We start from the raw sequence: 22,102 nt of genomic DNA, 5'->3' as shown, positions 1-22,102 counted from the left end.
AAAACAACTTACCTACTAAAAACGAATCCATTGGCAAGCATGTATACGCATGATGCAGTAACACGAAAGAGAAAGCTCGTTTAGTGACGTCACATCCAGGCTTCCCGATTTTAAACGAAATCCATGAGGCGGGATTCCAATTTATAATCTTTTTAAATTTAAATAATAACGTTATGTTTATCCTCATTAAAATGATTTCTTGAAATTGGTATTTTAAAACTAATAACATGGGGCAATTTATTTACCTGATAAGCTATGTGATAAATTTTTCAGGGTAACCGAGTATGAGTTATGCGATTGTTTATTGCTTAGGTGTTACCTATTCGTTTAATTAACTTCGTTTTAACAAATTTAATATAATTATTAGTTTAGTTATAATATTTCAAACCATGAAACGCTAACAGTAATACCTTTTTTGTACTATGACAAAACACTAATTTAATTCAGGTTAATTAGCAAAGCGATACACCATTTGGTTTATTTGGGCTAATTTGCGAAGGACTAAACATTATTATTACGAATTAGGCTGCCCAATCAACGACTTCAACACTTGCTAGATTGATATCGCTATGCGGCGATTATCAATTATTTCTGAATCAGTAAAGAATGTTTAAATTGTTTTAGTATCTATAGCAAAACCAAATGGCAATAAATGACAGTTTTGTAACTGACCTTTTACGTAGTAAATTCTGTAAAAGACGATTTGTAAAGTGGCAAAAAAAAGGTCGTACGCGTCCATTAGAACTAGTAATAAATTATGCAAAGCAAGCATCCCATTTTTTCAAACCAATTTTTTTTAATAAGTTAAGCATTTTGAAATTTGTTTGTTATCAAATATAATCTGTATCTAAAATCGAAATACCAAACCTTACGTTTGTTTCAGCCCAAGGCCAAGTTTAAAAAGTCTAAAATAACTTTATACAAAATTCGTTCATTTGTGTTTCAGGTGAATCAAGATAAGTTTATAAATTTTCGTTAGTTTCTAGAAATTACAATGCAGAAACAAATAGGTAAGTTTAAAATAACCTAAATATGGAATACAACAGAATGTTTAATGAATCTGTTTTTTACATCATTTTACTTGTAATAAATGGTTCTTATTATAGTATAATTTTGAATCTTTAACAGAAATCGAAAATCCGAAAAACCCCTTGCTAGATTGCTCTACAGTACTATTTATTTTATTGTCAATATTGGCCACAATAATGGGTATAGTATCACTGGCCACTGACAAATGGCTAGTAATACAAATATCCTCAACAGAAAAATGGTTTCTTGGTCTGTTTACAAGTTGTCATCAACTTGGAAAAAGAAAGGCAGTTTGTACAGATATTGTCGAGCCAAGTGGTATATTATATTGTTTTTAAGCTTCAGGCTGTTCGATAAAATGAATACGTAATACACAAAATTTAAAATATTTCACAATCTTAAATACAGACCGAAGCTATCTAATAATGGGTTATACATAATAAATAAAATATATAAACATTAGATTAAAAAAACTAAAAGAATTTTTTAAGCAACACGAATTTTTTAAATTTAATGTTTTTTGTTTTAGCTAGCACTATAGCTGTTAAATCGTTAATGATAATAGGTACAATTATACCTATAATTGCCCCTGTTTTTCTTATTCTTGGCAACAAATTTCAAAAAGTAATTTTATGCTGGTTTGCATTCGGATCTGTTATATTGGCAGGTAACTTGCTGCGTTTTTTAAATCACAAATGTTGTAAATTTTTTAATATGGATACTGCAAAATTAATTTCAAATCACTAATTCATCTTTTATTTTTATATAGTTTTAAATATACATCAAAAAATAAAATTTACCTTATTTTAGGCGAATGTTTTTCAGCTTCTGAAATAACTTACACTGCCCTTGGTGTCGATATAAAGGCCCACGCATTACACAAGGAATTTAACATCATAAACAACACGTCATATGGTTACAGTTATACACTTGGTTGGGTTACGTTTGTTTTGTGTATCATAAATGTAAAAATAGGTTTAGTATGTGTTAGAAATTTGCAGGCAAATATTAACCTATAAGACATGTATGCTTAACGCTTTTAAATTTTACTAAACTTGTATTAACAAATACGTTTATTTGTTTTATTTAAATCAACAAAGTAAAAATATGCTAAAAAATTTTAATCGCAATGAAAAAAACTTTGTAAATAATAGTTTTAAAAAATAGAGTGTTGTATAAGAAACTTTGTTGTACAAATATTGCTTAAAGTTCAAATTTAATTGTATTTTATCAGGTATTTTAAAATCAACAATACAAATGTAAAAATCTTAGTTCAATAAAATATACTACAAGACAATTCAAATAACAGTACGTTTAACCTGATTTAGTATACATTCATTATTAACAACAAAAAAAAATAATTTAATAACACCGTATTAACAACTAATATAGTAAAAATCACAAAAAAAAACAGTTTAAATTAGTAGTTCTAAATACCTAAAATTAGGTTTGAAAAAAATAGTTTAAAATTTGAGCTATTTAAAATCGTTATCCAAGTGTCAAATTAAGTTAGAACTTGTTATTAAAAAAATGTTTGTAAAAAGGAAAGAAAAAAGATCATATAAAGAATTACTTAAAACAGAAGCGTTATTGGTTTACAAAATAAAAAACATATTTTTGCATTAGTGTCACGCAGTACTTTAAACGTTGTTTAAGAAAAAGATTAAAAAAAAGTTTTATAAAAAATTTAGTAACAATTTTTTAATAAAAATTAAATGAAAACTCAACTTATACACGTACAAACTTGTGTATGAGTATTGAGGTATGTAATAACAGAGATTAATATAACCTTTGTTTAATACTAGAAACTAAGTTAAACCTGAAAAGCAAATTTACCCCTTTTAAATAAATATTTTAACCTCAAATTAAGACAAAATAGTATATTTAAATTTAAAATGTAACTAAAATATAATACAATAAATTATTTTTATTTTGAAAAAAACATGTACGCTAGGCCCATCATGTAAGAGTATTAATTGTCTACAAGTTGGAAAGAAAAAACGTTTTATTTAGAAAATATTTAAATTACTGTTGGAGTGGGATTGCAGCTTCACCCCATTCTCTTTCTTCCTCTGCTGCTCTTCTCTTGTCTGCGTATTTACTTTTAAAGAAGCCGCACTAAAATGTTAAAAGTTACAGATGAAGTTAAATATAAATACCTATATTTTTTTTTTGAGCCTTATTTTATTAAATAAAATTTAAGCCTTACTTTATTTTTAATAAAAAAAGGATTAGAAAGAAATATTGAATATAACCAATGACAATGTGTAGTAGTTAGAACACTTAGGATTCATTACATGAGATTCATGGTTTAAAGCCCACACCTTCATGCTAAAGTGCCCTTAATTAAGGTGCTATAAAAGATGCTAATTGCAAGCCAAAAATAAAGTGCCAGCCTAATGTTCGTGCAATTATATTTAAACATATCCTAAACTGCCAATGTTAACTGGAGGCTGGGTCAAGGTAACAAATAGACTTCACGTTCAAGTCGTCACGTCGGCCTTCTAGCATTGTTAAATACAAAAAAGTAGATAAAAAATGAGAAAAAAATAAACTTACTTACCATTCTCAAAATAAATATAAGAAGTAAAAGTAATAATAAACCAATCACAGCACTGAGGATGTAAGCCCATATAGGAAACACAAAGCCTGTCTCCTGTCCATCAAACTCAAATTGTTTTGATGAAATTACCTTGGTTTCAATCTGCAAAAATATATAAGTTTTTTCTAGACATCAGATTTTCAGATATATATAGTCTAATTAATCTAAAAAAGATAAGATTATTAACTACTTTAACAACTTTTGGTAAGTAATTTTAACTTACATTTGTAATATTGCTTCCACCTCTAAAATCAAAATTCAAAAACCCCCTCTCTTTTATTTGTAATGTACCTGTTGATGTTACTAAAACAGAACTCTAAAAAAAAACTAAGTTTCAATTTAAGTCTTCGATCAAAAACTTAAAAAAAGTAGAATATTGTAACTAATTTACCTTTAATGTACTAAATGTATTGGGATAAGGAAGAGTAACTATAGTGACCTTTACTCTTCCATAAGCTTTTATATATTCAATGTTACACTGAAAACTAGTGGTACATTTACCCTCGCAATTCTGTATAAAATAAGAAAAATGTTACACGAATTTGTTGACATAAACATTTTAGTTAAAAAAAAATATTAGTGCTACAAGTATATATTAATATTGCTATTTTTTTAAATGCAGTATACCAACTACATCTGCAATATCAGCATGTTAGTGAAACTCAAAGTATAACAATGAACTTACACTTAAACTTTGTTGAGTAACTTGGGTGGTTGGAATATTAGAAGGTGGTTTGGAAGTAATATTCGAATAAATTTTATATCGATCTATTAGGTTTTCACTTTGGCATGAACATTTTGCCTTTAAAAACAATTTAAAAATATTTAATAAAAAATAACACTTGGTGCAAGTTTAAGAAAATCAAACATTTATATTAAAATTTTTAAATAAAATTATAGTTTAGTTAACATTGAAATTTTTTACTTACCGATCTTCCATTACAAGTTATATTTTTAATATAAAAAGCATCATAAACTTTGTTATCTAGTAACAAATTTGCTGGCCATTTCACATTTAAAACTAAACTTTTTAATTCCAGGTTTCCAAGGTTGTTTATCTAAAACAAACAAGTTATTACAAAAAAAGAGTAATATTATTGTAAAAAATAATTTAAATATTTTTTTATTTACCAAATAAGCTTGTTCAATTAACTGGGAAGAGTTCTGTAATTGAGATTTATCAACAGGAAAAAAACTCGAGTTTGTTTGCACAGGAATCACATTTGGCCAAGAAACACTAAAAAAATTTAATTTTTTTTTTAAATTCCTAAATTGGGCCAAGATATGTTTCATCTTAAAAACCTTTTTATAAACTAAATTACCTAAAGATTGCAAAAAAACAGACTTATTCTTACCCAGAAAATGTAAGGGGTGCTGTATACATTAAATGCATTACAACTTGTTGTTTACTATTACTTAAATTCTCATCAAGGCTTAGAGTACTTGTTGAAATATCAAACATAACACTTCCATCAATGTAAGGATTTAACATGGAAGTTACGCCAAATAATATGTCAACTTCACAATATGAATCCTATGTTAAACACATTCATAAACATATTATTAATTGAAATATATTTTGTAAATATACAATTTTAATTTATTTTTAAACTATAGTTACCTTTATTAGTATGTAGGACCGTAGTTTAAATGTAAAAACTTTTCTGTAATCGTCGAAATTTTCTGGCGTTTCATCATTTTCAAAACAAGGCTCCATCTAAATCGAAATTTTGTTTAAATATATTTAAATTTGTTAAATTTTCTAATTTTTTAAGCTTTATAAAAACATGAATTAATATAAAGCCTTAAAAAAATAAGCCAGTAATATTTTAAAAATATTTACTAAACAATGGTATTAAACTTTTATTCTAATTTGTTATTTAGTAATAGCACATAAAACATTTTTAAATTTATTATATAAATAAATGTATCACAGTAGAGTAACTAAGTTAACTCTGAAGCTAAAAACATTTAAAGATTTGGCGAAAAAAACTTTAACAACAACAAAATTACAGAAGAATTAATAAAATTTTAGTTCAATTTTGTCAGTTCTGTAAATTTTGGCAATTTAAACAGTTTTTTTTGTCAATTAGTATTTTTAAAATAAGTTCCAGTTCTATATAGTTACAATACACATAATAAATTCCGCACCGAAGTAAAATTACTGTAAATCTTTGAAGTTAATATTGCATGCATAAAAATTTATGTTTAAAACAAAAATTTAAAAAATATTTTGTATTTTAGATAACACTAAGTTTTATATGTGAGTGTATTAGTTGCATCAAAATGGAAAAATATAAATTCAACTCTTGAATGGAGGCTGTTGTCTCAAAATTAAATACTTGTATTATCATAAAACCCAAAACCAACGCTATCAGCGTTTAGAATATTTTTCCTCCGTTGTTTCAATATTGTGAGTTATCCATGTAAACATATCAGCCATATCAGTATAAACCCCAGGCATGTAGGGCTCCCCGCATCCTATACCCCAACTAACAGCTCCAGTTAGGTAATATTTGTTATCAGTTTTGTCCAAACATGCGAGAGGGCCACCAGAATCACCCTGGAAACAATAAAGTGTAATTGTGAATTTTTAAAATAGATTTTTAAATTTATGAAATACCATTAAATTTGATAATTTTTATTACCCAGGCCTGAAGTTGTTTAAGATGTAAATACCTAGTATTATACTTAATCATAAGCCTTTTCTATAGTTTTTAGATTTGACAGATAAAAGTATAAGAAGCATCTTATTTAAGAGCACCTCGACATAACATAAAAAGGTACAAATTTAACCATATATTTACACTAAAAGACCAATTTACCTGGCATGCATCTTGTGAACCATCCACAGTACCAGCACACACCATATGCTGGTTAACCAATCCCATTAACCAGCCATCTTGGTTGCACTCATTTCGATCAATAATACGCACTGAAGCCTCTTGTAGGGTGTTAGGGAGTACACCCCCTTCTTGTTTTGCCCCCCAACCCGAAATCTCACAACTAAAAAAAAAAATTAAAAAAATTTTACAACACTAATAATTTAAAAAAAAAATTTTATCGTTTTGTAAGTAATAAAACAACAACTATATAAACAACAATTTCATAAACATCAACCACATAAGAAAATTACACACACCAAAAATTTATAAAGCGCATTAATTTTTTAAACTATTCTAACTCATGTTAACGATAATGTATTGAAAGTTTAATTTAATAAAATATTGATAGTTCAATAAACAACAACGAACTTACAGTGTTCCATTGGGTACAAACATAGTTGGTGGAGGTAAACAAATAGTTCTCACAAAATCGTTTATTACTAGATCACGATCTAATCTCAACAAAGCAACATCACTATCATAAGTTGTTGTAGTAAATAAACTGTTCACTATGAGGTCTGTTACTCTGGCCATTTGACCTGTACTTCTCATTTGGTTTATGGTACTAGCTCCAGCATAAACAGTCCAATCTTCAGCATTGGGGTACCTATAATTATATACAATATTTTACACAAAATTAAAAAAAATATAGATTAACTATAAATTTATACAGAACAGAGTTTTACAATTAATTTAATGTTATTAATCAACCTAGAGTTTTAAACATTTAATTTAAAAAAGAAATACTATCTAAAAAGAAAAAAGTTAACAACTTACGGTACAGTGCAATGAGCAGCATAAACCACCCAGTTAGGGGCAACCAAACTTCCACCACAAGTGTGGCCACTTGTCCATAAAGAAACCTGATAAACAAAGTAAATGTCAGTTTAATTTTGACCAATGATGTGGTGTAGTGATAAGAACAAGTGGCAAAACAACATGAGGTCATTGGTTCAATTTTTACTGTATACATGTCCAAGCGCTTTCAATAAAGCGCTATTACTAAAACTCATAAACTCCTGCTGATCCAGAACTAATCAGCAGTGTTATTATTTAGCAACATGCACAATAATAACCTAAACTGCCTAAGGCAACTTGAGACTTGGTTGGGGTAAGAAAAGCTAATCCTCTTATAGGCTGTAAAGTTGACCCAAATCAAGGATTAAGATTTACAAAAAAAAAACAGTTTTAATTATTGCCTTTAAATAGACAGGGCATAGGGTCAAATATATTTGTTTTGAAATTTTTGATTAGTCTTTTTTGGACTAATTAATTATAAAGGCTTTCATTTTTTTTTCATTAACAAATTGTCACATAGTAATTTATTTAAATGTTTTTTATCAATAAATCAACAAATAAACTAATTTGTGAATAAGTAAGCAAATATTTCAAAAAACTGATTAATATATATCAGTAAATTTATTATAGGTAAATATACCATCAATAATAATAAACAAACTTACTTGCCAGGGGTGTTGTTCAATATTGGCGTCATTTCCTCCAACTATTCGGCCTTGAAATAAATTATTTAATAAATCTGACGTGGAACGTTTACGCCGACTTGGTAAATTGCTCGAAACGCCAGGTGCTAATGTACCACATTCTGGACCATTTAATGCAACTATAATAAAATAATATAACTATTAGGCATAAAAGGGGATATATTACTATTGATTGGGTTATTTAATAAGTAAAAGGCGTACTTTTATAGTAACGTCATTTGTTAAAGTTAGCTACACAAGTTAACATTCTGTAATATAGCCCATCCTGACGGTCTAAAGTTAAACGTAAAATGGCATAAAAGCTACAAAAATCTAACAAATGATTATAATAATATTGTTTAACCTTTATTATTTAGAGTTATTATTGTTTCTTCCGAGTCGTTTCCTTCCATTTGGATTTCAATTTTTGGCGTAAATGTCGTTGAATTATTAGAATTCGCGTCATCAGATATTCGAGTTGTAAGAAAATATACTCCATAGCCCACTCCACCCGCTATAACTAACGTTATAAGTACTACAGTAAAGCGTAAGATGTGACTACCAAGGCTAGTAGGTGCTACTACTGCTGTGTTAGCGTTTGTTGGCCGCCTAATATGGCCTCTAGTATGACTTGAATGTGCGCTATGCTGTGGTTGCGCGTTCATTTTGTAACTGTCTTCTCTTGATGAAGAACTATATTTTCTGTTGTTAGACTGTTTTGATGGCATGCCAGAAGGATATGGATTTAGTTTTACTTCTTCCGGTGATTGCTGGACATCGGTTACAGCATTTTGCATGTTGTTGTCTTAACTTTTTAATATAATTTTATTTCATATTGAAATTGGTTGAATTATAATTAGGCTAAGTGTCAGTTAAACACATTTTGCTTAAGCCTGATGAAAAACAAATTACGTTATTCTTACTTGCCTAAGCTAAATTACTAATTATCTCAAGGGTAAACACGTGTAAACAGCTACAATAGTCCGCGCGTAGCCTCATCACGTTTCAGCACATAGTGATATTCAAAGAAACTAAAAAGAGTCAAAAAACGCATACATATACTTCCTTCCTGCCTAAACTCCTGGTAGTAAGAAATTACGTATATTACTAAAACAATCAGGATTATGACGTCACTGATATTTAAACAAACATATTTACGTGAACCTTAGAAATGTGCTAAGTCCATAAAAATATTGTTTTAAAAATCAAAGGTCATTTTACAATCTAGCGCTCTGTGTAAGTAGTTCAGCGATGATAGATATATAAATTACCAGTAATTAATATTATTTTTCATCATTTCCGCTAAGTTTAAAATGCGTTTAACGCAGGTTATGTTATAGATTAAGTTATGTCTAACCAGAATATTAAAAAACAGGCCTATAATATAGTTTTATAGTTCAAATACTAAACTATTGGTTTTAATTTAAAAACTAAACTTTACCTGTCAAACTTAACATTTTTATTGAAAAAGAACATCACTACGTTATTTTTTAATTTCTTAGCCTTTTGTTTTACAAAATATTACCGTATTTACTTGGCAATTTCTGAATAATTTTTTTTCTAAAACTACTAAACAAGCCAACCAACGTGGGTATACATAAGGTAAAGACTGTTTTTATACCAACTGCCTTTAGTGGGCGGAATAATTATAAACAAACAAATAAAGTTATGACATAATTATTCGACGTATGTATAAAAGTCCAAGCCTAGTCAAGCAAAACAGCGCGCCATTTTACCAATGAACAATAAACTAAGCTAATTTTCTATCTTATCTGTTTATTAATTTTCTTCTAACAAAAAAATTATTTTAACCACTGGTGTAAGTTTTACAACCGCCATAAGATAATATTAGGCTTGGAATAAAATCTTGTTATGGCTATTGTAAATCTTCCTGTTTAAAGCTGTACAGCCTACTGTTTACTGCCTACTGTATAGCTATCATGTAATCAGCCTTTCACAAGACATGTTACCGTCATAACCTATCCTATAAATAGATTTATCTTTTTCCTGTCAAAAATTCGGCGGAAATCGCCATACAAAGGTATACCGCGCAGATATTTACCCTTACTGGTAGCTATTTTTGATTTATAATGTAAACACGAAAAATTGTCTCGGTTAAGTGAGTTTTGGCTATAGGTTTAACCAAAGTATATATATATTGTTTATATATTTACTTTGGGTTTAACAACTCTACAGTTAGCCTAAATAAAATTGGAACGAAATTTGCATATTTTCCGTAATTGCGTCACGTGCGTGATTTTGATTGGATAATACCTAGTAGAGTTGTCATTAATAATTTAACAGTTATATATATATTTATCCTTGTTGCAGGTCAAGTACAAAAAACTGATTTGTTTAAGCAAGCAACATTTTAGCCAACCAGTACAATTTAAGTAAAGAGTTAAATGTTTTTACAAAATATGTTAATAAATGAGTAATTTAAAACTTTTTTAATAATTTTTAATCACAATAGTTAGCCTATACCTTTTCGTTGATCTTCTTTAAAACATTGAAGTATAATTTGTTGGAGTACACAACTGTAACTCTGGTGTCATGTGCATCTTCAGGCCCAACATTTTTTATTTTGGCTCGAATACGAATGATATGATCTCGTCCCACCATAATTGAAGTAATTGGTTTTCTAAGAAAACATTGCATTTTTACTGACTTCAACATATAAACATTAGTTTACTACTTTATTAAATAACCGTACATTTAAAGTTAGAATAAACTAAGTACATAAAATCACTTTATTTTTCAACATTGTAATGTCGTTCTTACCCCATTTTGTCTATTTTCTGAGTTGTGAGTTGAATATCAGCCAAGCACTGACTTATGTTTCGACAAAAGGTTTTAAAAGGAACGCCATGTTCGTAATGCTTATGGTTGTACCTTTATCAAAAAAATTAATAAAAGTTAGCAAAATTACACAAATTAAGCCTTAGCAGATGAGTTTATTTACATCGTTTTTTAATGTTTATCACAGGACAGCAATTTTATACATAAAAAAAAAACTTGGTGAAAACTAACATGTTAAGAATCGGATACAGTTCGTCCTTCGTCTTAACACTTCGTTTTCTTCTTGATTCACTTTCTCCTTCGTACTCATAATCGCCACTGGATGCCATTGTAGATTCCTCCAACGGCGAAGTAGTTGTTGGAGTAGCGTTTCGCTGAGGTTCAGGCATAAACCGGTCATCCAAATTATAGTGAAGATTAAGGGTAATTGGATTCATGAAATCACGAACTTTTGGCTTAAGACAATGATTAATATATACTTTATTATAATATATGTATTGTTAAACCCTTCGAATATTACTAACTTATGGTTATTAAAATGATTAACTAACCTTCATTCGAAGTGAATAATCTTCACAGTAAAACTTTTCCTGGGAGAAAAGCTTTACACTTCCGGACACGTGATCCTGGTCATTGGAGGTAAACGATACACGTGATTTGTCTTGTAGTAAGTCGGCGTACAGATTATATCGAAGTACTAAATAAAACACACATGTATAGAATGCAAAATTGGCTTAATATTTAATACATAGATATTCAGATACTTACTTATTTCTTTTGGTAATGAACGGCCATAAAAAGAGAAACAAACTGAACAATTAAAACAAGAATTAAAAGCAGAAGTTGGGCCTGTATCCATACATTTTGTGCTTCTGGAGTCAATTTCTTTACCAGTCAGAATGGTCACATTAACATTTACTACCGGACGAGTAAGCATTATAACAATAGTGCCAGTAGCTGGAGCACCCACAAGCAAGTCTAAAAAATAAACATTTGTAAAACGATGAAAGTTTGGTAGTGTGTTTTACAGGTCGAGGTTTAATAGTGTGTTTTATTGGGTTTTTTTTATTGGAGAGACAAAAAGTTTTGGGTTTCAGCCGCACCAAAATCATTTTATTATTCGCCCCTCGACCCGGTGTTCAAAATAATCCAAAATTTATAACAATAACAGCACAAAAAAAAGGAAAAAAAGAAATCGATTAAATTATAATAATTCAAACCACATAAAACAAATAAGCACAAAAAAGTTTTGCCATTTTTATTTATTATAGACATATTCGACAGTGGTTTTACACGATTACTGACATTACCATTTTTATGAGCGAGATAAAAGTAGGTATCTGAAACGCCTTTTTTTAGAACATGAAAATAGTGAAAGTTCAACCTATGCCCCCAAATACTAACACCCAGTTGATTAGTTATAAGCTATACACAAAAATAAACAAACCCGGGTATCCATTGTCATCTACATCAACTTTTCCGACGACAGTCTCGCCAAAATTTAATGGTGGTACGAGTGGTGCTGGCCGCAAATCTTGTGGCGTCAATCGCTGGACATCGACGGTCTCAACCCCTGCTTTACTGCCATGGTAAATGTAAACAACACCACTGTTCTCCATTGGAGCAGAGATCGCCAAATCTAAACAATCAAAAAAAAATATTAAATTATGTTAAATTAAAATAGTAAGCAAATTCATCCTAAAATAACAAAATAAAATTTTAGATTTTTACTAATTTTACCTTGCAATTTTACTTAAAAATTTTTATTTAAATTTTGACAAAAAACATTTTTATAAAGTTTAATTGGCAGACCTGGATAACCATCACCGTTTAAATCTCCAACTGCTCCGATGAATTTTCCAAATCTTCCGAACCTTCCCTTGCCTCCATGTAGTGTAAAATCGGGCTCTGCAGACTATAAACATCAGAATATTTAAAAACAAATAAAAAATAATTTCATTTTACTCACCATTGTTTCACCCCCTATGTAAATATATGCTCTTCCCTCGTCTGAATATTGTGCGCTGTGGAGTGGTGCGCCCACTACCAGGTCAGTAAATCCGTCGTTGTTGAAATCCTCTGAACACAAAGTGGCGCCAAAGTATTCACCATACTAAAAAATATGACTGTTTTAATTTCATGGCGTGGATCTGCGAGCAGAAAGATTTCGGGTTTGAGCACACCAATGGTACACTATTCGCCCTTTAGTCGGCGTTTACGGATAGCTTAAACTCGTGAAAATATCAAACGCTTTTCCGATAAAAATACGAAACCCTATCTTGTTAAAAGGATTTTGGTAAATTGGTAAGTGTTATAGTTATTTTTTTCTTTGAGCTAGATGTAAATTAACAGTTTTACTTATTCCAAATGTAAAAGCTATGTTCCTATTAGATTATTCAAATAAATTTATTTTTTAACGTGCACCATGAGTTAACAAATGATGATACCTGTAAGCCAATCATAAGATGCCTCTGCGGCGTCTCTTTGCCGGCAAGTGAGTGGAATATCAGCACAGAACCATTACCCTGATGCCTTGGTGCACTTGATGCTATAAACTCTCCGTGTTTCGCGCCAAAATAATTACCACCAGTTGTTGCATAACCTAAATATAAACATCTACTCAACAAATGTTACAGCAATAGTCCGGTAGTGTGGTGAACCGGTCATGGCGTCGGACGACGAGCCAAAAGGTTTCGGGTTTGAGCCGCTATTTGCCCTTGAGCCCGGCGTTCACGGAAAGCTTAAACACGTCCCAACCGCACACCCTTACCCGATAATATATCAAAAAAACAATCCCTTAACGAGATATAGAAAAAAATGTTACAACAATATAAACAACATCAATTTTTTATTTTCTCAAAAACTTACCAAAATAACTATTTGAAATATTTCCAAATATCGCAATCTGAATATCAGTTAAAGAAGGAACCTCGTAATCGCCAAACCGTGACGTACTCTCGTCGTGCGATAACGTCACTGTTTCTTTTGATGACGTAGTTTGTGGGTCAATTTGAAAAACGGGATCAAAAGTGGTAAAAGTTGCATTGTTTGTATTCGTTCCTGTAAAAGTGTGTAAATTAAACTAATATTCCAAAAAAATAATTTTTAAGTAAGATAGTTTTAAAATAAACCTGTAAAAGGATTGGAAAATGTTTGAGGCTGAAATGTAGTAGCTTTGTCAGCTGGTTTTCCGGTCGTTAGTGACTGAAAAAAAATAACGAAAGAAAAGATAAATTACTTAAAAAAATTACAAATACAATAAAGTGTTTTTTTTAAATTTTTTACCGCAGTTCTGAGCTTATGTTTAAGCACAAAATGGGTTTTAAACCAACAAATGCTAAAAATTAAATATTTAAAAAATAACGTGAAAAATAATTTTTTTCCTACATCCTTGTGATCGTGTTCTGTGTGACTGATTACGTTTCCTCCCAAGCTATAACAACCAGGTGAACCCATCCGTAACGAGTCCTGAAATCATAAACAATATTTAGTATCCGTTAGATAATGTAAGAGCGCAAATTTAAAAAAAGGCTTTAATTTAAATATAAACATATTAATTGTGGCATAAAATTCGAAATAACCTAAAGTTTAGAAATTACTTAACAAACAGCATGCGCAAAGTATCGCAGAAATATTCATAACATCAAAAAAATTAAAATCACAAATTTTCAAGTTGTTACCATATAAGTATTACAACCTTTAAATTAACTTAAGAAAGTTTTTTGTTTACATTAAACATTAGTGTAAGTTGTCTGGGCAAAATAGGGTTGTTTATTGGATTTTTGATTATGTCAAATTGCTACTACTTCCTTCCTTAAATGTTATTATGAGTTTATTTAATCAGAAAATGCTTAATACGTAATATAGGACATTTGTTTATTAATATAGGTAGTCATAACATTGAATCAAGATAAAAAATTCCCGTTTTTGTTGATATTAGATTTGCATTATAAATTTGCAGCTAACTCACAAATTATAACTTGCAAATTAACTTGATGTAAAAACCTATACTAGTCATACAATTATATTATATTCAATTCACTAAAAACCTAATAAAAATAAAGACTAGAATAGGTGTTTTCACTTATATCTGCCTAAATTATTGATTTTTACTCATGTTTTATGCCTAATTCCACGACTTAACTTAAAAACATAATAATAATAATATTATTAAATAAAAAAATAAATTTGCTGTTTTTTTTACCTTGGAATAATAAGCTGAAAAGCCAAGCTGGCATTGCTGTAAGTCTTGTGACGTCATATTGTTTGAAGAACCTATGACGTAATAAAAATAAAAAGTAATAAAAACATATTCTTTAAAATTTTAACCACAACATTTGTTAAAAATAAATAAATATTAAAACTGTCAATTGGTGTGTAACATTTTAAATAAGTTTTGCCTTTTTTACCTTCTAGGGTCCCAAATGAAACCGAACTTCTCAATTTGTCTCTCACTTTTTCCAGTTCAGAGAATTTTTTGACGGCAAAAAAGTTTTTCTTATTCCCGGCAATGTTGATCAACTCTGCGGAGTTAAATTTTCCGACCCCCACAGCTAAAACTGTTGTGTTTGTTGCCCTGGCCCTAAGTATTTGTTCTCTACCAAAAAAATTGTAAGTTACAAAAAGTTCTTGTTGGTTTTCATCGCTTAAAAAAATAAATTATAAAACTAATAAATCTTTAAGTATTTTAACAGGCTTAAAATGCTATATTAGAGAGTTTTGGAATTTTGTAGGTGATGTATATAGCATGTTAGTATGATTGACACTGAATTATAAAATGCCTTTAGAACCTTAAAAAAATATTTGTGTTCCTAACAATTTAATTTTTTTAAATACTGAAAAATGATGAACATCAAAAACCATATTGCCATATTTTTTCGTGTGACGTAGAAAATACTAAGTAGTGTAGTGAATGTATACAAGCTAGTACTTTTTACGCCAGCACAAACAGGACTTCCTTTTTTTTTTTAAATTAATTAAATTTTTTTTAAAATTGTATAACTTAAAAAGTAAGTAAAATTATTTAAAGTTGAAACGATTTTTGGATTCAGTAACACCAACTTTATCAATTTTTAAGTAATAAAATATCGCTAATATACGACTTTAAATTAATTGAAATTAGTATTAAGTATCAAACGTTTTAGTTAATCACACATTTAGAATCAATTAAAAAATAATGTGGTATATTTACTGTAGTTGTTTTGTGTTTCCTTTTGTAGTTGCTCCGTCAGTCAACAGAATAACCATCTTTTTGGCATCTGGTCGTGCATTTGGTCCCATTAACATATCGTTTGCTTTTTTTAACGCCAGACCTAAATGTAATTAATAAAAATATGGCAACCACAATGTTTTTAAATGTACTGAAACCTGTAGGGTACATGTAAAAATTCTTGTACAAAACTTGAACATTAGAATACTTCATAGCCTAACTACCATATATTAAAAAAAACTAATAAATTAAAAGTTACCTTCACTATTTAGTGTTTATACTTATAAATTCAATAAAAAATTACCTGTATAAGTTTTGCCAGCTTCGTAAGGTAAATTTTTTAATATTTGTAACATTTTTTGTTTCTTTTCCAACCCGTTGAAATCATAATTCTGAAAACCCAAGTCTACCACAGCCTTGGTTAAAGCTAAGAACAAGTAAAAAAATTATATAATAATCTGTTTAAAGTACTAAAAATTTAGTTTAAAGTTTATTTAAATAGCAATTTCGTACATAAAAAATAATTTTTGTTTATATTTTAAATAAAAAGCTATGTTACAAAGCAAAGTGTCTTGAGTTTAATTCCAATCAAACCTTTTAAATCAGCGTAATGCGTGATGTAGTGATCAGAACATTTGCTACGCTACATGAAGCCGTTGGTTCGATTCCCACTTTTTTATCGTGTAGCGCCCTTGAGTAAGGCGCAATTAAACTCCTACTGAATCAGCACTAAATCAGCGGCTTAATTTTCAAGCAATAAAAATCTATAATATTCCTAGCTACCAAAGAAAACTAGTAACTATGTCGGAGTAACGGTTGTTACTCTATGTTTGGGTCGTGAAGTCGACCTTCCCACACCGAGGATAAATGTATATATTTAAAAAAATCGCCCTAAGCCAGTTAACACTTGTCCCTTCACCATGCCAATTTCTGAAAAAATGTTAAAATCTTTCTTAAAATCAGTAATAACAAAGTTTACTTGGATTACTGTAGACCACTACTCCTATATCTTGTTCTAGGGGGCCAAAGTTAAAACTTCTGATGATATTTCGCAACCATCCCTTAACCTTTTGAAAGTTGCACTGGTTCACACTTCCTGATTGGTCTACCAACATTACCACATCGATTTTTCCGCGTATGCATTCTGTGACGTCATAAACAAAAATATAAATTTAAAACCTGAAAAAATTGTTTAGCATTTATTGTTATTTAAAATACCTTGAGAAATAGGATTATGGCTGAAAACAGTTTTCACGTGCGTCTTGTTTGCTTCTAACTCATAACAAATCCCGTTTGCTTCTTTTGCATACCCACAGTTATGTTGCCATAACGGGGCGCACGTCTGCAATTAGTTAAAGTCTTAAGTTTAAAAATTCCAAATGTTACATACTGGTCATTGCATTGGATAACAGACGTATAAAAAAATTACGAGCTCTATATTTTAACAAACCATGCTATAAATTTTAAATTAAAAAAGATTTATGGTTAGTTAAAAAATATTTGTTTTTATTTAATTGGTCCATTAGTTTGGTAAATAACCCATAGAAAGCCATAGACCGTGCTTTACATTTTTAAAATAAAAAAAAACTAACATAAATTTAAAATATAAAAGTTTTTAAAATATAAAAATGCAAAAAATGTAAATTGTTACTTTAAAAATGACCGCAAATTGCCCTTTGCAGCACACTGCAAATTTGGACTTACATTAAAAAAATGTTAACTCAAAAATATATTACCATGAGAATATACCAGCGGTTAAAAATAAAAACGTGAACTATCGTAAACAAATTTATCAGTAGCTTAATAGCCGCCTTGCGTTGTAATACGATCTCCCTGCGAGCAGGCTAAACTATGACGTCACAAATCGCTTCCCGCCATTGTGCGACTAAAGAAAATCCTAACTTACAAATTTGATTGACTTTGCCGTTATACTATTTAGAATAAAGGGTAAAATAGAAAAACAACAACTAATAGACATTGTGGTATACGCGCACGCGCATAAAACACTTACTAAATAACAATAAAAATCTGATTTTGAATACAAGACAAAAAAGTTGAACAGAAAAAAAAAAAAAAAAAGCTATCTTTAAGTATCAAATACACACAATATTGTTACTATATCTCACACAACATGTTTAAATTGCCAGCAACCTTGTATAAGAAAAAATTTACGGTAATTTTTACTAATATAAACTAAAATATAAAACTGCACATATATATATATATATATATATATATATATATATATATATATATATATAGCAATCTTAATTTTATTATTGAATAGAAAACACTTAAGGAATTAAAATTCAAATGCCTACCGCAATTTGAATGAGGTTTGATTTCTCATTATTCTGTTTTGCTGCCAAGCTTAATCCCAAAGACTGTTCTGACTCAACCTTATCAACGTCGGATTTTTCATCTAAAAATGAATAACATTTTGTAACCATTTTTGTAATCATTTTTCCGTATCACCATAAAAATATTGTCTAAGCAAAGAATATATGTTAGAGTCAACTGGAAACGCTGGCCACGATGCCAAATAGTGTGGCGTTCGTGTAGCCCAAACTTAAAACCTTTTAACTGGTAACATAAGTTACTGATCGGTAGGCAAAACCACTGATTACATATAAAATATAAAACTAAACAAATAAAATGGTTGTCTGTTTATGTCTTATTTAGAGGCCTTAAAATAAATTACCGGTTGTGTATTTACAAGTAACTTTTTGTCAAAAGTTGCGACCCTATTAAGACATAATGGGACTAGTCTATACAATAAACAATAAAAAACATATAACTAAAAAAATATGTTTATACAATCACAAGTAAAAGTTATTATATTAATAATTTTAGGACAATGTGAAATAACCTCCACAAGCCAAGTTAGCAACCACGATGTCTGTAATCACAATATCTCCCATCGCTCCACATCTTGGATTGCGAACATCGTTATGAAAAACACGTGCTTCAAAGTAAATCTAAAAGAGTGGTAAAATATTAAATTGTAATGTTTATTAAATTTGGCATGATAACTTTTTTACATTTTACAAAATAGTTTCCACTATGTATACTTGTCATAGTTATTCAACACATTTTACAAATAACTTTTTATTTAAGCTTAATAAAGATATATTTTTGTGTGATCCTAGTCAAGTGTGTTTATATTGTAAAGGTTTATATTTTTGTTTTTTTATTTCATGATCATTCTAAAAACCTGTCGAGAGTCCTTTGTTCTATTTTTATTGCACAAGTAAATAGTAAACATATTTACCCTATAATAGCCATCGTATTTTCCCTTAATATTTTCCTCAGAATAATTCCAGTGCGAACTTCCAATATCCTTAGTTCCGTCAAAGGTAAACAAACGAAACTCTTTTCCAATCTGAGCTTGACGTATATCTGGAGTTAATGTTTTATTATATGTCATCCACACTTTAAGTATTCGCCTTGCTTTGTCAACGTGGGAGAACGCGTTATAGCAGAACCGCAGGCATTGGACAATACCAGCTTTGCTCTTGACCAATGGAGATACTAAGATAGTTTTGGCGTAGTTTAGACTCGGTTGTCCTGGAGTTGGGTTGGCGTATATCGAATTTGCATTAAGATAAAAATCTAAAAAAAGGTTTAAACTAGGTTTAAACGAGCCTTTAATAAAATTGAAAAAATATAAGCTGTCCTACCAACTGTTAACACTTTACCTAAAGATGCTTCAATGTAAAATGTGATGATTACCACCTAGGCATTTCGGTTCTTCTAGCATGCAATTAAATAAATATAAAAATATACACTTTACCGTTAACAGTAAAAGATGCTGGACCAGTAATTCTTAACACAGTTCTCTTTGGAGATCGAAAATTTGAACAAGTTCTTGAATTGTATATAATTAGACCTGATCTAAAACAAAAAAAAATTGTTTAATTTTGTTATGATTCGTAACAGACTAAATTTAGTAATATTTACGAATTGGTTCGTTTCCAATTAAAGTCCGAATCATTTCTTTGGTAAAATCCGCAAAATCCTTTCTGAAAGTCGCATGCTTCTAATGCAAAACTTGGTAAGTTGTTGTGAATATCTGTATCAAAATGCAAATTAAACTGTATTAATATTGATAAGTAAATTAAAAGGTGCTTTAATGACAAACTGAATTCAGTGTTGCATATTTTTAATGAGTATTTTTTTTCTAATATTTACCTTATAAGATAAATTTAAAATCTTACATTCGTTGTTAAAAAAATTTATCAGTATCACCTGTCGAATTTTTACCATCTTGTGATTCCTCGCCAATATTAATTGAAGAACATTCAAAAGGTTGAGTAGCGGCACATCTATATATCATACCCTGCTTAGCAGTACTCTGAATTTTGTCACTTTGTGGAGGTGAATACTTAGGCGCTCCAACCCATAAACTGGAAAGGATTAGTAATAAAATTAGAAGTAAATAAAACAACTATTTAATAAACATAGCAACACAATACAAGAAAAATAATGTACCACTAACTAGGCGATACAAAATATTTAATGTGGTTGTATTGGCAAAACTAATGTTTATTAGCCAACACAAGTATGTGTTACTGTTCTTAAAAATGATGATATTGTTAGTGGTTTGGTTATAAACGTCAAGTTAAAAATTTCCTGTGTCAAAAAGCGTATATACCTTTAAAAGGCATTTTTTGCATTAACCAATTTTTATGTTTAGCATGACTTGTTTTACTATTAAGTCGTGTACAAATTTTATTAACTATAACATGTACTTTAAAATAAATATATAACTAAATTAAAGCAAAATTTTGTCATTTTTGCTTATTGTACGAATTTGTTGTTAAGTTTATTGTTTTAATTTGTTACAGCGGTTTAATAAACCACAAATATAAAACACAACATTTTATTGTTTTCCCTATAGACCAACCAACCTGACATCGTTACTCGGGTTTGTGTGAGCAAGAATCGAATAACCGAAGTAGGAATCCGCGCTAGGGCCGACGATATAACTCACGTGACTATGGGCAATGTTGTTCGCTGTTATAGATGTTGGCAGGTACAGGAAAGCAATCCATATTTGACACCATACGCTTAGTGTAAACTTAATAGCCATGCTGTATATAGCTTAACTACTAATATCCAATACTGTTATGTAATAACCTTTTACTTTAAACGACCTCTAATATTATTTACAATCTGACCGACATATTGCAAAATTTGTCAATTAATTTCTTTTGTTGGAAATAAATGACATAAATATATTAACGATTAGTATAATTTCAGCTAGAAACTGGGTATAACATTACATTTCCTTTTTAATAAGTCGACAGTATTTGTAAGTTAAGATGTATATTCTACATTACATAACAAAATTGGTTTAACGTGTTAGTAATAAATTAAGTTATTACACAATTAAATGCATTCTTTCTTAATTCTGATTATGAAAAACATAAAGTTGCCTAAAAAATATTTTCGTCAATACAATATTTTTTTAAAGTTTTTTGACTTTTTTTAGCTAAAAACTTATACCAAACTACCATACTCTTACGGTTTGCAACATTTTTAACGTATTGTTGCAAAATATAATATGTCAACAACTCTATTATCCGAGGTGTTTTTAAGTCGCGTCAGCTATTTTTTTAACTACATTCATAAGCGTAGGGAAAATACGCACTAGTATATCCGTTACGCTCACTAAAATTTTCTTTTTAATTCAAACTAAATACACTATGGAAGTGATATTCTCTTTTCTTCTACATTGTAGAGTAATATTTAAAATATTACTTAAGGGTTTTAATTTAAAAGCAATAATTTATTTCAGAAATAATTTAAATCTTGAAATTTGTAAATCTTATTTCTAAGCTATTTACTTAAATATTGTTTACCTATACGTTGCTTATTACCATACATATTTCGTATCAACACATGATTTTTCAAATTGCACCCTTTTTCTTTTTTAGCAATGTTAAGAAAATATCATTTTGATTTTAAATTAAGATTTTCTTAAACACTGCAATTTGACTCTATATCGCTAGCTACCGAATGAAATTTAAATCATGATTTTACAAAAGACAACAAAGGTTGTGTTGTTGCCTTAATTAAATTATTGATCTTTATA

The 22,102-nt window shown here is 29.3% G+C and overlaps 3 protein-coding genes across 3 annotated transcripts; 1 reads left to right on the top strand and 2 right to left on the bottom strand.

The window, feature by feature from the left end:
• The first annotated feature begins 943 nt into the window (after positions 1–943).
• LOC145745851 (uncharacterized) lies at positions 944–2,212 on the top strand. Its single transcript, XM_082564023.1, has 4 exons — positions 944–1,010; positions 1,129–1,347; positions 1,559–1,696; positions 1,840–2,212. Exons 1-4 carry the CDS (start codon positions 995–997, stop codon positions 2,046–2,048), a joined length of 582 nt encoding a protein of 193 aa, XP_082420149.1. The 5' UTR covers positions 944–994; the 3' UTR covers positions 2,049–2,212.
• A 144-nt stretch (positions 2,213–2,356) lies between these two features.
• On the bottom strand, positions 2,357–21,169 carry LOC145745045 (integrin alpha-10-like). Its single transcript, XM_082563031.1, has 34 exons — positions 20,916–21,169; positions 20,254–20,411; positions 19,966–20,077; positions 19,799–19,899; positions 19,277–19,617; positions 18,875–18,983; positions 18,327–18,427; positions 17,224–17,347; positions 16,985–17,149; positions 16,310–16,432; positions 15,988–16,108; positions 15,206–15,393; positions 15,001–15,071; positions 14,184–14,264; positions 13,928–14,000; positions 13,665–13,856; positions 13,244–13,398; positions 12,766–12,909; positions 12,609–12,711; positions 12,244–12,435; positions 11,565–11,774; positions 11,348–11,493; positions 11,028–11,251; positions 10,779–10,889; positions 10,482–10,638; positions 5,253–5,348; positions 4,987–5,165; positions 4,763–4,868; positions 4,561–4,689; positions 4,317–4,433; positions 4,023–4,142; positions 3,855–3,947; positions 3,593–3,733; positions 2,357–3,147 (listed from the first exon to the last, which is right to left on the bottom strand). The coding sequence occupies exons 1-34, from the start codon at positions 21,095–21,097 to the stop codon at positions 3,055–3,057; spliced, it is 4,758 nt and encodes a 1,585-aa protein (XP_082419157.1). The 5' UTR covers positions 21,098–21,169; the 3' UTR covers positions 2,357–3,054.
• Positions 5,354–10,480, bottom strand: LOC145745046 (serine protease 30-like). The gene is made up of 6 exons (XM_082563032.1): positions 8,362–10,480; positions 7,980–8,137; positions 7,294–7,379; positions 6,890–7,123; positions 6,457–6,637; positions 5,354–6,194 (listed from the first exon to the last, which is right to left on the bottom strand). Exons 1-6 carry the CDS (start codon positions 8,792–8,794, stop codon positions 6,006–6,008), a joined length of 1,281 nt encoding a protein of 426 aa, XP_082419158.1. The 5' UTR covers positions 8,795–10,480; the 3' UTR covers positions 5,354–6,005.
• Positions 21,170–22,102: the final 933 nt, after the last annotated feature.

The sequence above is a fragment of the Corella eumyota genome, chromosome 3 (assembly GCF_963082875.1).
Source record: "Corella eumyota chromosome 3, kaCorEumy4.1, whole genome shotgun sequence".
In the NCBI taxonomy this organism is placed as follows: domain Eukaryota; kingdom Metazoa; phylum Chordata; class Ascidiacea; order Phlebobranchia; family Corellidae; genus Corella; species Corella eumyota.
This window is presented reverse-complemented; position numbering and strand designations above follow the sequence as displayed.

Excerpts from the sequence above, each read along its gene's own strand:
- LOC145745851 (XM_082564023.1), top strand. Across the intron at positions 1,348-1,558 it reads AGATATTGTCGAGCCAAGTG|CTAGCACTATAGCTGTTAAA; the intron begins GTATATTATATT and ends TTTTTGTTTTAG. Across the intron at positions 1,697-1,839 it reads CGGATCTGTTATATTGGCAG|GCGAATGTTTTTCAGCTTCT; the intron begins GTAACTTGCTGC and ends ACCTTATTTTAG.
- LOC145745046 (XM_082563032.1), bottom strand. The coding sequence starts at position 8,794 with ATGCAAAATGCTGTAACCGATGTCCAGCAATCACCGGAAGAAGTAAAA. Across the intron at positions 7,380-7,979 it reads TTGAACAACACCCCTGGCAA|GTTTCTTTATGGACAAGTGG; the intron begins GTAAGTTTGTTT and ends TTTGTTTATCAG. Across the intron at positions 7,124-7,293 it reads GCTGCTCATTGCACTGTACC|GTACCCCAATGCTGAAGATT; the intron begins GTAAGTTGTTAA and ends ATATAATTATAG.
- LOC145745045 (XM_082563031.1), bottom strand. The coding sequence starts at position 21,097 with ATGGCTATTAAGTTTACACTAAGCGTATGGTGTCAAATATGGATTGCT. Across the intron at positions 12,436-12,608 it reads AAACGGTGATGGTTATCCAG|ATTTGGCGATCTCTGCTCCA; the intron begins GTCTGCCAATTA and ends TTGATTGTTTAG. Across the intron at positions 4,869-4,986 it reads GCACCCCTTACATTTTCTGG|TGTTTCTTGGCCAAATGTGA; the intron begins GTAAGAATAAGT and ends AAATTTTTTTAG.